At 32.5% G+C, this 14,016-nt stretch overlaps 1 protein-coding gene across 7 annotated transcripts in view; it reads left to right on the top strand.

Moving 5' to 3' along the window:
• Positions 1-14,016, top strand: part of Nbea (neurobeachin) — a gene marked incomplete at its 5' end in the record, with an annotated part of 638,824 nt that overhangs the window by 401,710 nt on the left and 223,098 nt on the right. For all 7 annotated transcript variants that reach the window (XM_013515839.1, XM_013515836.1, XM_013515838.1 and 4 more), the window contains 1 exon segment: positions 2,208-2,332. In XM_013515839.1, the coding sequence (XP_013371293.1) occupies positions 2,208-2,332 (125 nt within the window).

The following is a 14,016-nucleotide window of genomic DNA, read 5'->3' as shown; positions in this document are numbered from 1 at the left end:
TCTCCACTGGCTCCATGTTGATGGAGCCACCAGAGAGGAAAGTCCTAGCTTACTACTTGGCTTTCCCTGACGTCTGCAACCCCCATGACAGTGTTGGGATGCTTCATGACACCTTCATGAGGGTTTAGGTCTAAGTTCCCTACACATCCATTAGTGATGTGAGTAGAACAGGGCCACAGCGTATTCTGTGATGTTTGGCTGGGGCACAACAGCTGTTATCAAAAAGTTTTCTGCCTTGCTAGGTTGCTCTCTTGTTTCCCTGACCAGAGAAAGCAAGATTTTGTTGGGGCTGTCTTGTCTCTACACATTGGCCTGGCTGAGTTGCTGGGTCTTTTCCTCCAAGTCTAGGATGTACAACTAGTCTTGTATATCACAAAGACCACTCATTACTGTGTTCTTCCTTAGGTACAGAGACCCTTAACTGGTCTGCCTTCTTTCCACTTTTTGAAATTGCCTTATGTCTGTTTTATATATAATGTCTAGAATTGTTCAGTTGCATTTATAAGAGGAATAAGTATGTGGATAATGAATAATTTTAAGGTAACTTTCAATTTCTGCTTTCTCCTCTGAATTTAATTAATTTTAACATAATCTTTTTTTATTTTATGAAAAAAAGTAAAACAAAATTTTGTAACAAAATAATAGGAAAATAACAGTAGTTAATACATAGAGTATTGTTATCATTAAAGTAGTTAATCAGAGTACAAGATATGGATATAAAAAATTCTCCATACAATATTAGCACAAACCTTTCTTTTCAATGAAATAAGAGACACTAGGAGTAATAACTATCTTGTATTTTGATTTCTTTTAACATAATCTTAGGGAAAATCATTATACCAAGATTTTGATATAATATTCCTTACATTATTGAGATTAGCCCACAAGGATAAAAATTAACCTATATTAAAATTATTTACAGAGATATACTAATAATTATTAACCCAGCAATAATTATTTTGACAAAAAAATAAAATTATACACAGAAAAAATATTAAAGTATACTTCAAATGTTTATAATTTTAATACTTTCAAATATCCCTTTTATGTCTCCATGTCTTTTTTGAAATTAAAGACATTTTAATAAATTCACTGAATATTTATTAAAAATATACTGTGGACTAGATGTTATACTAGAGATATAATGATGAACAAAACACGTATAGCTACTGTCTTAATTACTTAAAATGTTCTCCCATAATAAAATATAAATATAAAAAATGAAATCAAATCTTTTGTGGAACGATTTTATATGTTTTTATGAATAATGAACACTTCTCAGAAAAATTAGAGTATAATCTCTTTAAGTATATTATTCCAAATACTATATACAGAAATACCAACTTCTCAAGCAGTGGTATGTATCACCATGTTTATTGAAATTAAACTGAAAACAAAAATTACATTCATGAAATGTTCCATTGGACATGCAATACGTATTTCAGTAGTTACTGTAATATCTCGTGGACTTTTAATATTGTTTTAGAGTGTAAAAGACAATGTTATCCCATGACGTTCCATGGTTGTTAATGGTTTATATTAGCTGAAAGCTGTAAAATCATCCAAGGACTCTGTTCAAGTTAGAATAATAATTTACCAAGACAATTACCACATACTGGAATTTTTTGCTGCTCTAATTCAGTATTATTAATAATGGATAAAATTGCACTTTTCTCAGGTTGCTGTGGCAGCAGGGAATTATTTCAATGAATATTTCAGCACATTATTTTAATCATTGCTCTACCAAATCCAAGTGGGCAATATTTTATACTTTTTAATTCAGTCTGCTAAGAAACCATGGTCATTAAATTGCAAACTATTTGTAGTGAGGCCTACCCAGTGATTTATAAGCCTTGTTAAAAACAGTGTAAAAGAAAGCAAACTGAGCCATTAATACTTGTAATTTGATGTTGCATTTGTTACTAAACTCGTGATTAATGTTTTCAGTAAAGAAAATAATGTAAAAAAGGAAAAGAAAACAAAGTTGGGTGTTGTGATGTCTAAAATATAAGAAGGTTACTATTTTGGGATTTGTTCATTTGTAGAAGAAGTACGTATACAAACACAGTATAAAATATGTGAAAAATCATTTTATTTTTCCAGTGAGATCAAAGAAATAAAGCTTTAATTTTATAGAGAAAAATAATTTCCAAGTAGGTATTTTATTAGTAGCAATTAAGACTGTTTCTTTCTTTTCCCACATGTAGCCAATTGCATGATTTCTGGCGTTTGGACTACTGGGAAGACGATCTTCGACGAAGGAGACGGTTTGTTCGTAACGCCTTCGGCTCGGCTCACGCTGAAGCGTTGCTGAAAGCCGCCATAGAATACGGTTAGTACTGACTCCTTTCAAACACATAATTTTGGATATGAGATGACCTTTGTGTTGGAGAATTTATTTTTTTCCCCTGGTATTTAATGTTCTTCATGTTGTAAGGCAGAACACTTTGCTCTGACGTATCCTTTAGCATTATTTAAGTTATACTTAACCCAATATGTCTGATGCTACAATTTCAATTCGGCCTTCTATTTCTTTTAAGAGATTAAAGTCTTCACATAGTGATGACCCAGCATTCCTTTCATACAGTCCCAAACTAGAATAGAATCGTTTTTTTAAGTGTTCTTCAAGTTTTGGTGATCAAAACCCACGGTAGAAAACAAAAATTGTGTTGTAATCCTGTGGGCAAAATTGCATATTTTCATGTATAAGCTTGTGTACGTGTACACACACACACACACACACACATACACACATACACACTCTCTATGCATACATGTACATAAGTACATAAATGAAACGAATGTATTATTAGTAACTTCTTCACGATTTATTTTATTATTTTTACTTTATTCTTTTCCAGTTAGTAAAACAAAAATCCTTTAAAAATTTTTCTATTTAAGTCTACATCCTCCAGTGCGGTACAAATGAAGTTTGAAAACAATGGTCACTGTTTACAATATCAGTTACCATATCAGAATAGAATTATACCCTAAATTATCCTTTATAAATATACCATTAGTAAATATCAAAATATCTTTTGTATTTTAATAAAAATGCTGCTACTTTTGGTTGTTGTCCGCTAAGTTTGCTTAAGAACACTTTTTCTATTTACTTACTTTTGAATGCTTTAATAATTTTAAGTTTAATCATATCATAATTTTATAAACTGGATACATTGAAAAAATACCAAAGTTGAATAGTCTGTGTATTCTTAGTCACTTGTGTTCTTACAAGTTGTATTTATTATATTAATTTTCATTTATTTGACAGCAATAAATATTTTTCAATCAACTGTAATTGGTAAATAGATTTTATTACTCTGTAGTTTCTGTTATATAGTACTATTCATGTTCTTAATGGGTTGGAAAGGGAAAATATTCAATCCTAATAAAAAGAAAAGATTTTAAAATTGGTCATACCAGTAAGCTATTAATTGATTTCACTTAGTAAGGCTCAAAATATTATTAATAAATATAGTACCTGAGAATCTCATATGAAACTCTTATTCCGAAAATAAAATTACAGAGTAATTTAAAAGTAAATTTGAGGAAAAAAAATGCTGGAAAAAAACTGTAATTGACCATACTTTAGATAATTTCTTTAACCAAGTGTAAAGATCACCTAAGGATTTTAGCACCCTAAAGATTTGCTGCTAATCTGGTATGAGGGAAAGGAGAAAAGAAAGAAGGAAGGGGGAAAGAATACACACACACACACACACACACACACACACACAAGCTAGCTAAGATAGTTGTACTACAAATTTCTGTTGGTTTACTGAAGGGAACAGTTAATGTTTAATTGTTTGATCAATTTTTCATACCTATATCTGGTAATCTGAACAGCTACTTTGAAGATAACAATAAGTAATACAACAACCATTGTTGATTTCCTATCATCTTGTTTTGAAATTCTGTATTGCTTTTATTTATTTCTGTATTGTTTTTGTGTTGTTTTGTTTTTGTCTTTGTTTTTGTGATTTGTTTTTATTCTTTTCTCTTTAAAATAAAAAATTTACAAACATAAAGCTAGTTATTTTCTTTGTGATGCTATAGGAGAGATTTTTAGAAACACTGTCCATTTAGCAGTGGTATCCTTTATAAAATGAACTTAAAGTTATAAAAACTTTATTTTATTTACTTTATTTAAAGTATTTTAGACATTTTCACCAATTCATTCTTGATTTATCTCCTTTGAAATTAGAAATATCTAGAGACAATTTGTAAGAGTTTAGGCTATGTGAAACTTAGTTGTCAAACCTTCAATTATGTATGATCTACCTTATACTACATTTTCCACTCTACAGGTTACTTGAAAAAAAATTGCTTTGTTAAGAAAATATTTCATTTGTTTCTCCTTAAAAATTGATACTTTATGTATTTATATTATAGCAATTTTTTAGTATCAAAGCCATTCATAAACAGATTTTTAAACTTTTACTTTAAAATCTTTTTGAAATTAAGTCACGTTTTTTAGTAGCAAAGTAATATTGTTAATGAACCTGAACTAAAAATATAGTATCCTGAGTTTTAACTATGTAACAATTGTGTGAGGAAATATATGTGTACTAAAAGTATATTTTAAAATAAATAGTATTAAGTATTTTTTTCCTTCGGGGGTGGTACTGAGGACTGAATTCAGGACGTTCACTGAGCTACATTCCCAGCCCTATTTATTTATTTTTTATTCTGAGATACAGCTTCCCTAAATAGTTCAGCTGGACTCGAACTTACCCTTCACCTGCGTCAGCTTCCCGGAGTACTGGGATTGCAGGCATTTGCACTGTATCTGGCTACTGTTTATTAATTTGAAATGCTGCATCATCAGTAGCATTCAATACCTCTCAATCTTGGTTCTTTGATAAAAGGAGAAGGAACTATGTTTTTACTTATACATATTTTAAAAGCCAAGACGTTGGCTGTGCTATAATGTATTTAGGAAACCTACATGTACCCTCTGCTAGAGTACTCCATGCTCATTTTCCAGGAGTAGGATCTGTAAGTGGAGGATCATAGAGCATTTCAATAATTCTGCGTCCCACAGTCAGTCCTAGCGTACATGTCTTCTCCCCTTTATTAGAGTCCACAACTGTGGACATTCAGAACTAAGGAGAGAACTGGCAATAAAATATGAAGGATATGGAGGGTGTGACGAGATTCAGTCCTCAGGGTGATCTGTACAGAGAATCAGATGCAGGAATTACAAACTGCCAAAAGAAAAATATAGTAGTATATCTACTTCTAACCTGCAATATACCCTCCTGCCTGTGTATAAAGCATTTCTTTAGAAGAAATAGGAAGTAAATGTCAGTAATTGTTACAAAGCACTTCATCCAGTAAAAATAGATGTTGAAAATTATAACTTACAATAGATTTTGTATATTTTAAAGAAATAACTTATATTCAGAAAACCCATATAAAATTTAAAGAAAAGAAACAAACGACAAAAAAGGAGAAAAAAAGTTAACTCATCATCTCGAAAATACTGTTATTAAACATTTAAATATCTTTACATACACTGTTGTCTGCTGGTATACATACTGATGTTGAAAAGATTAAATATTTCCTTGTTGGGATTCATAGGTGAAGGGTATATTTATAGCACACACTTTCAAATAGTGAGCAAGCGTCTAGGACAAATTCACCTTATTCCTTCTGTGTCAAATAACTGCGGTTTCACCTCCCCCACTTTATAACTCTGTCTGTAAATGTAAGCATTAAATGCGCAGAATCACTGATGTAACCTTTGGGCAAAGTATTTTTTTACTCATCTACATGGTAGCAACAAAAATATTTCAGGAACAAAATGATATTGTATGGATGTAATTTTCAGTATGGCCAGAAGTGCTAGAATCGGTGGTCAGAGTATTGAGAATTTTAAATAAGTTGCATATTCTGGGAGAACAATCTTAATACTTAAACAAGAAATGCTTAAGTGGCCATCAAAACAATCCTCGGGATTTGAGTCACCGATTGTGCCTTGCCTATTAATGTAGTACATGTGTTTCAAGGATATAAACCGGGTTTAGCAGGCTTCATGTTTTGATAAAAATGTGTTTGAGTCATTTGATTTTTCCTGATAGCCTCAGTTCAGCCAAACTCTTAGGTTAAATTATAGTTAAACTTTCATGTGATGCAAGTGGGCATTTATTTATCCATAATTTAGATTTCATGACATTATTTTCAGGCAATTTATTTGGAACCTCAAATAAAATATGTTAATGCTTTTAAATGAACAAACCAATGGAATTGGATATAATTTCAAGGGAATAAAAGGCAGTAATTTTATTTCATATTTTTTTTGGAAAGCTTTTCCTCTTACGTTGCTATTCAAACTTTTGGTTGACCTTTTTCAGTTGGGAAATATCCTTTACACTGATGGAGTTTTTCATGCTTTTTAGTAATACTAATGAGTTGAATAATTTATGAGGCTGTCATGTGCAAAAGATTTGGTGTGATTTGATATACTTTCAGCCTCTGGTGTTGGAATGTGATTAATAAAAAGCTAGAGGCATGTAATTTTTTCCTTGATGTTTGATGTTCTAATTTTGCATGTGCTGAATATGTTATTTAGGTGTTTTCTAATAGGTAGGTCTACAAGTACAAATGTAATTGCTTACCAAGAATCTTACAGACCATAGCAGTGGAAGAATATAAGGAACATACTGTAAAGAATTACAAACTCATCTTTTGACCTACAGGCTTTTCTTCATGGCAAATAAGCTAATAGGGAAATGATTAAAAAAGGATCTTGTAAATAATTTATACCTTAAAGAAAAAAAATAGTGCAGATTCTTAGTAAGTTTGCTTATCTTTTTTGACTATACATTATCCTTTAGCCCTGTGTTTCTCTTCTTTAAAATTACAGTGGAACAATGTTTCATCAAAGCTAAAGATAGCAAGTGCCTCCACATCTGTGATCAAAGACATCATCTTAAATAAGTCTGATCAGGCGTCACAGAGAGGCCAGGCTGTTTCAGCCTGAGGAAAGGAAAAAACAACATGGAGCAAAAATGACAAAGTTAATCAGTCATTTCTTTGGCAATAAATAATAAGATATGCTGAGAACTGCAAATGAGAACATTCTTAGGTTCCTCAGAGATGTGTCTGCTTAACACCTGATTTATCTAAGCTTGTGAAGCCATCAAGATATGACCTTGATGCATAAAAAGCAGCTCTTTAATGAATCTGGAATTAAATTAGTTTTGATGGTATATTCATAGCTACTGTAGTGTTCCACTTGCAGTCATCAAGGAATAAGGTACTGATAATAAAAAATACTGAGGCAGCTATATTAGTGTTAAGAAAAAAGCTATCAAATTTTCTTCAGAGTCTGTGTTATTCCAGCATAAAGATGATTTCATACTTTTAACCAATTAACCTAGTTTGTGTTTTGTATAGATGCTAGTAGACCTCTTTCTAATTGTTCATTGTAACCCCGTTACATTTAGTGTAAGTCTCTGTATTTGGAATGAAATAGGTGATATGTTTCCAATAATTTGCCAAAAAGTTAATGATATATTTTTAATACGGTGAGAGAAAGATGTGAGGGAGGCATCTGTCAGCTTTTTCTGGTGTCAGTCTCACAGTGTACTCTCACGACGCTGTCTTTACACCGTTTGCATATATAATAAAAAATTTAGGTTCTATAAATGCTGTTAAAATATGCTTATCAAATGCATTTTACAGACAATATACAGCCTTTTTCTTATCACCAAATATATTAACTCGTCACCTTCTTGTGTATTGAAGATTCAGATTTGTAGGCTTTAAACATGTTCAGAAGAATCAATTAACTTTGTCAACTTAAAAGCATTTATTGAATAGCTTCTGCATGCCGTGCATGTTCCAGATGCGAGGTTCAGAGATTAGGACAGTTTCTGCCCTTTAACAACATGTTGTTCACAGTGTTGGCTCCCCCTGGGGTGAAAGAGGAACATACTACAAGTAGGTAATGTGTAGGCATGAAGAATGCTGTTAAAATATACCAACATGCCCAAGATAGCTCCTTAGAGCAACAGTACCATTGGAAATCTACCCCCAAATGGCCACAGTATCAAAATGGGAAAACCCTGGTAGTGAAAAGTGATAAATAGTCACCATAGAGCTAGGTAGTAGTACTAGGTCTTAGTAGCTAGCTAGTACTGAAGGAGCACAGGGGAGACTCACTGACGGGACCGGTCAGAGTCAGCTTCATAGAAACAGTTGCTTCTAAATTTTATCTAGAGGTTATGATTTACCAGATAAATGGGGAAGTGCTGGTCACGGTAATAACAAATCTCCAAGGCATACAGTATAAAAGGGGCTAACCTATTCCTCTGAATGGCCTCAATATCATGTATTTGACAACAGATCACTTTTGAAAGGATTCAAAACGTATTTTCATTTGAGATGTTTTATACTCTCAGAAAAAGCAAAAACCATTTGTGGACCAGAATGAGATCTAACTATTCCATTTGTAACACTTGTATTTCCTATGTGTTTAATATTCAGTAGCTGTTGTTTACTTAATTGATCATTGATTAATGTAAAGGTGTACAGATAGTATTTTAAGTACATTACTCATTATTCTGGATAGCACTGAAGGATGATTTTTCTGTGGACTAGGCCTAGAAATTTGATACTCTCAAGGTCTAAAATGTGCTTTTTATGAGCTTGCACTTTGTTTCCACTTAAAGCATCAAGTGGTGTTGAAGATAAGGCAGTGACAAAATTATACTAACGGACTGGCTGCTAAGTGGCATGAACCTAATTTAGATCACTGCTCACAGCCTTGCTTGTTTTAGGCTCATTTTTTGTAATTGCAAAATTACATTCATAATTGTATTCCAGTTTGGAAAATGTGTTGAGGTGTGTTATAAATGCTGAGAGAGCTCCGTGAAGCTGTCTGCCTAGCTGAAGTTAATATATTTTAGCTGGATCTGAGAGTATGACTTAAAATCTTTCAAACGTATGCGTGGGAGGTGGCATTGTACTTAAAAGGACAAGAACTACACTTTGTGATGTATTCAAGAAATAAAACATGGTGCTATGTGGAAGAGTGAGTGTGGTGTAGGAAAATGGTTTGAAGAGGAGGCTGCAAAGGCACTTTGGGGCTACATTGCAAAGGGTCTTGTCAAAACTATCATCAGATGATTCTGTTAGCATAAGTGAGAAGCCATAAAACCTAGGTGGGATGCCTAATGTGCTAGAACTAAAACTCAACTCAAAATCATTGGCTTGCTCTATTCTACTGCTGTGAATACATTTGGAATTTTTCTTAACTGCAGGGGCATCTTTAAACATTTTCCTGCTGTAGAGTTTAGCTGCTAATTTTTGGCTGAGTCTCACAGTCTACTATCCACAGAGATACATCAACACAGATTACTGTGGTATCACTCACGGGACGTATATCCCACTTCACTTATACAAACATGATTTAAATGTTTTTGGTGTTTATAAAAGACCTTTGAAATAACCTATATCAGCCCCATCCCATTGATCTGTCTCATACATATTTAATGAAAGTTTTCCACACTGCCCTTTTAACAGACCTTAAAAAGAAAAACCATCCCTGGGATTAATGCCACCTGCTGCCCGAAGAAATTTCTGCACCCTCAACATTTTTTCAAGTTGTCTAGGTCGTCTTTTCTTTATTACAAGGGTTTTCAAACTTTGCAACTTCCATTCTACCACTCACCTGCCACCTACCTTTTGGTATGTGCTATAGGTTTGTCCTTTGTCCCCACTCCCTATCCTGTTTTCCTTCCTTCCTTCTTTCCTCCCTCCCTTCCTTCCTTCCTTCCAAAAAAGAAACCTATGTTCCTTATAGGATATCTAAGCAATGCCAAAACATTTAAAGAAAGGAGGTAGGAAATGCTTATTTTTATGTCCATAAAGATAGCTCTCTTTGCAATTTCCTTTTGGTGTATTTACAGTCTTCCTAATCTTTCTCTGTACGTATTTTATCATAGGGACCAAACACTAAGCCGTGTACTCAGAACAGTCACAGACATGAATAAGGCATCATCTCTACTCTCTATGATGTTTAGAGTTCCAGACTGGCCAGGGTCTCCTTATGTCTTATCTCACATCTTACATACCAGTAAAATACATCATGTGATTTTTAATATAGTAAAATATTATTTTAAGTGATAAAAATCCCCTAAACTTAATAGCTAATCAAAATCCTACCAAGTAATATGCCATCTAAAATGCAGAGCTTTGATATGTATTGTCATGTATGTTTTTAAAATATATTTTCTCAAATTTCCTTAAAAAGCACAGAGTGCAGTTTTCTACATTGACTCCATTTAGATTATTAAGTTAACATTTCATACTTAGAGTGCTTCACTTAAATTCAGTAACATTTTCTTGCACCTTTTTAATTGCATTTGCTGTTTAAAAGTCTTGTTTATGGAAAAAAATATTATTTATCAATATCCCCTTTGTTGGCCTGCTTAAAGAAATATAGCTTACTTATGAATATTTTGAATTAGGAATAAATGAAATTCTGTTTTTGCTGTCAGAACCAAATTGTAAAAATGCATTGCATGTCTTTGAAAATCAGTATACTCTATTAGCAGGCCTGTCAATATAAAAAGTGCATTCCATTTCCACTCTTGCTCTAATAACCTTTTCTGTGTTACTCTGAGGCAGTCATATAATCAGAGTATATTATCAGCTTACTGGAGTTGGGGAAGCATGAAATGAAAATCACGTTAATATTGATCCAATTCTTTTACTTGCAAGTGTCCTTGATGTCCTTTTCCACTGAGCAATAACTGTTGGTGTTAGGTAGGCATTTTCTTCTCTTCTCTCTTAAGCTCCAGTAAATTGCTTATGTGTATAACTAATCTGAATTAAGAATTTAACAAGTAAGATAATTTCTGTGAACACTGGATTTTAATTAACACCTAGATTTCTAATACCACATGTTTACTACATCAATGAAATATTTTCCTCCACTTTCACAGTTACAGCCTACCTAAAATTACATGGTTTATCTAATTTAAAATAAATAGATGTCTGTGTAAGTTCCTCTTTTAATAAAACAAAATTATACTATAATCTGGTTTCATGTAACATAATGATGTCCTAAAATGGATCCTAAGTTTTATAAATTATTAACTCGGATAAGGATTGCCATTTCCAAATCAAGTTGATCATAAATTTAAAGCTGGTATCTTGGGTTTTTAAATTGATTTTGGATTATTCTGTATATTCTCTTTCAAAAGAATGAAAGTGTTAAGGTTAGATTCAATTCATTTAGACTAAAATACAACTAAGAAGGCAAGAATGTGATGTCTGAATTTATAATTTCATGCCTGTATTTATAAAATTCCCTCAGTAACTACACAGATCTTTATTTCAGATGTCTTTTCAGCAGCAAATAGAAATAGTCTGCTCTAATAGAAGCAGTTTCCTTTCTGGAAATACTTTCATATAATGACTAATTTATGAATAAAATGAACCTCCTCATTTAGTCTTAAGTATAAAAGAAAATAAGATATTTAACATTTCTAGTCATTTATTCTTAATGTAGTGCTTTAATCAGTGTCATTAGCAGTTTTTGCCATTATGATTTTTATACTGAAAGATGTTTTCTTTTTTAAAATATTCTTATTCTTTACAGAAAATGCTGTTTTTGTCCTTTAGTGTTCAGTAGAATACTGATCTTTTAGATCATGCCATTGATGTCTGTTTAGAAAGGAAATACTTTGCTGTATGCTGTAAAGTCAGACATAAAATTAAATTCAGAATTCGAATGATTCAGAAAAAAATATTTACTTGATAGTAAATGATTGTTTCAGCAAAGTATATTCCATGTACATAACTATTACTTTTATCTAACAAATATAGTAAGGTCAGCATAAACTTTTTGAATGATAGGTTTCTCATTAATGCCTTCTTTCATCTTTAATTTGAAATGTTCAAAACTTTAAACATATCAGTAAAAGACTGACTCACATGTAATATTATGTGTAATCATGTCACCATACCTAGTGTAATTAGTTGAAAGGGAAATTAATCTTAAAATCTTTTCATTTTCATGAAAGTTAAATAATACTATTTAGAATGACTAAATGGCCTGGTCAAAAAAGGAATTGTTGCTCTGACTTACAGTTTTAATGATAAAAAGATAATCTTTATTTTTAAACTTTTAAAAGTATTTATTGCATGAATACTTTGTTTTCATAAAAGCGATTTAGGTTTGAAAATAAATTCCAGCTTTTTTTTTATTCCAGCATTTTGTCTTACTTTCATAATGGTAGACTTTTGTCAAAATGCATTGACCTAGCTAAATTTTATAAAATCATGTATATTTAAAATAATTTCTCCTTTGAATATCATCTTACGAAACTCATTTTTAGATATTTTGAAACATTAGAATTTTTAGATCATGCATTTAGGTAAAATTAAAATTCTGTTCTGCCTCCAAAGATCTCCTTCCAGTGATGAAAAGTAAGTCTATATCAACTATATTATCTTTAGTTCAGAAAGCAGTTTCTCTCCTCAGATACCCAAGATTTGAAATATTTATTTGAGAAATCTATATATAAAATCAAAAAATATAATTTCTTCAACAATTTTACTTAATATCCTTGAATGTAATTGTTACTAGGAAAAATAGTTTTCTAACGTAATCTAGTTACAGTTTCGGCATTTTCACAAATACTTCATAGCACCACTACTGCCAGCATCCTGCTGTCTTCAGGGAGCATCCAATTTAGTAGAAGAGTTGATGGATCATGTTACATTGTAATGAATGCAAATAGACTGATAGGACAGCACAGTGGAAGGGCCTATCCCCAAAGAAATTCAAGGAAACCACCATTCGTTGAATACACAATACTTGCACTCTTAAATTTGTTTTAATTTATCAAACTTTTAGCAGATGTCTTTGAAAGCTTATTATATAAACTTCACACATTTGACAATGTTTAATCATCTATTCCTCATCTTAATTTTTGCAGTAGTCCTATGAGAGTTAGGTTAAAAAATATTATTCCTCCTCACTGGCTGGCAAATGAAGTAAAGAGATTGGTCTAGATTGTTCCTAGTGGCTATTGGAAGAAGCAATAAAGAATGGCAAGCCACCTAGTCCTCATTTATGAGATTACAAGGGACATGAAGAAGAAATTAAGTAGCAACATGTAAAATGAATAAATAAATTCTGTTTATGCTTTCATGCGCTTAGTCTGCAAACATTTGTTGCCACTTCATATGATGCTTGACACTTAAAATTAAAGTCCGTTAAGAGAATCCCTAAATGATTCCACAATGAACAGTGATAATGCTTCATGATCTTTTTCTTAGATACTGAGGTCATACAGGAAAGGACAAAGCAGGTAAGAGAATTCCATGTAGAAGAAAATACATGTGTCGGACTGAGACAATACGGCATACTTAGGAATGGAAGCATTCAGCTGTTGAGAAAGATGAGGTTCAAAGAGATCAAATCAGTAAAACAATGAGATTAAATAAGCAGCAACAAGATCATGAGCCGTAGACCATGTATTTAAATTGTATTGATAAAGTAAGATAGAAAACGTATTCTTACATAATTGATGTATGTAGGAACCCAGTTAAGTAATATGAATAATGTCAGTTACTTTTTCATTGCTAGGACAAAATAACCAACACCCACAATTAAAGGAGGAGAGATTATTTCAGCTCACAGTTTATAGAGGTTTAGTCCATAGTCTGTTGGATCCAACCCAGAGCGGCACAGCAAAGGGCACAGGAGAGGAAAAACAGTTCTTGGCATGGCGGGCAGGAAGCAGCAGCCATCAAGGAAGGGTGTACCTTCCAGGCCAGGCCCACAGTGACCGTCTCTTTCCACCGGGCTTCCCCTCACTATATCACAACCAACTCTAACCCCATCAGTGGACTCATCCAGTTTCACACACCCGTGACCCAGGCACCTCCCAGAAGTCCCACCTAGGAGCACATGAGCTTTGGGAGAATATCTAGTTATAACCCGTAACAAATAATAATAGCATAAAGCCGTATGTTACCCTAAAACTATCTTAT

The sequence above is a fragment of the Chinchilla lanigera genome, unplaced genomic scaffold (genome assembly GCF_000276665.1).
Source record: "Chinchilla lanigera isolate Chin_1 unplaced genomic scaffold, ChiLan1.0 scaffold00030, whole genome shotgun sequence".
NCBI lineage: Eukaryota > Metazoa > Chordata > Mammalia > Rodentia > Chinchillidae > Chinchilla > Chinchilla lanigera.
The sequence above is the reverse complement of the archived record's forward strand: the minus strand, read 5'-3'. Positions and strand labels throughout refer to the sequence as shown.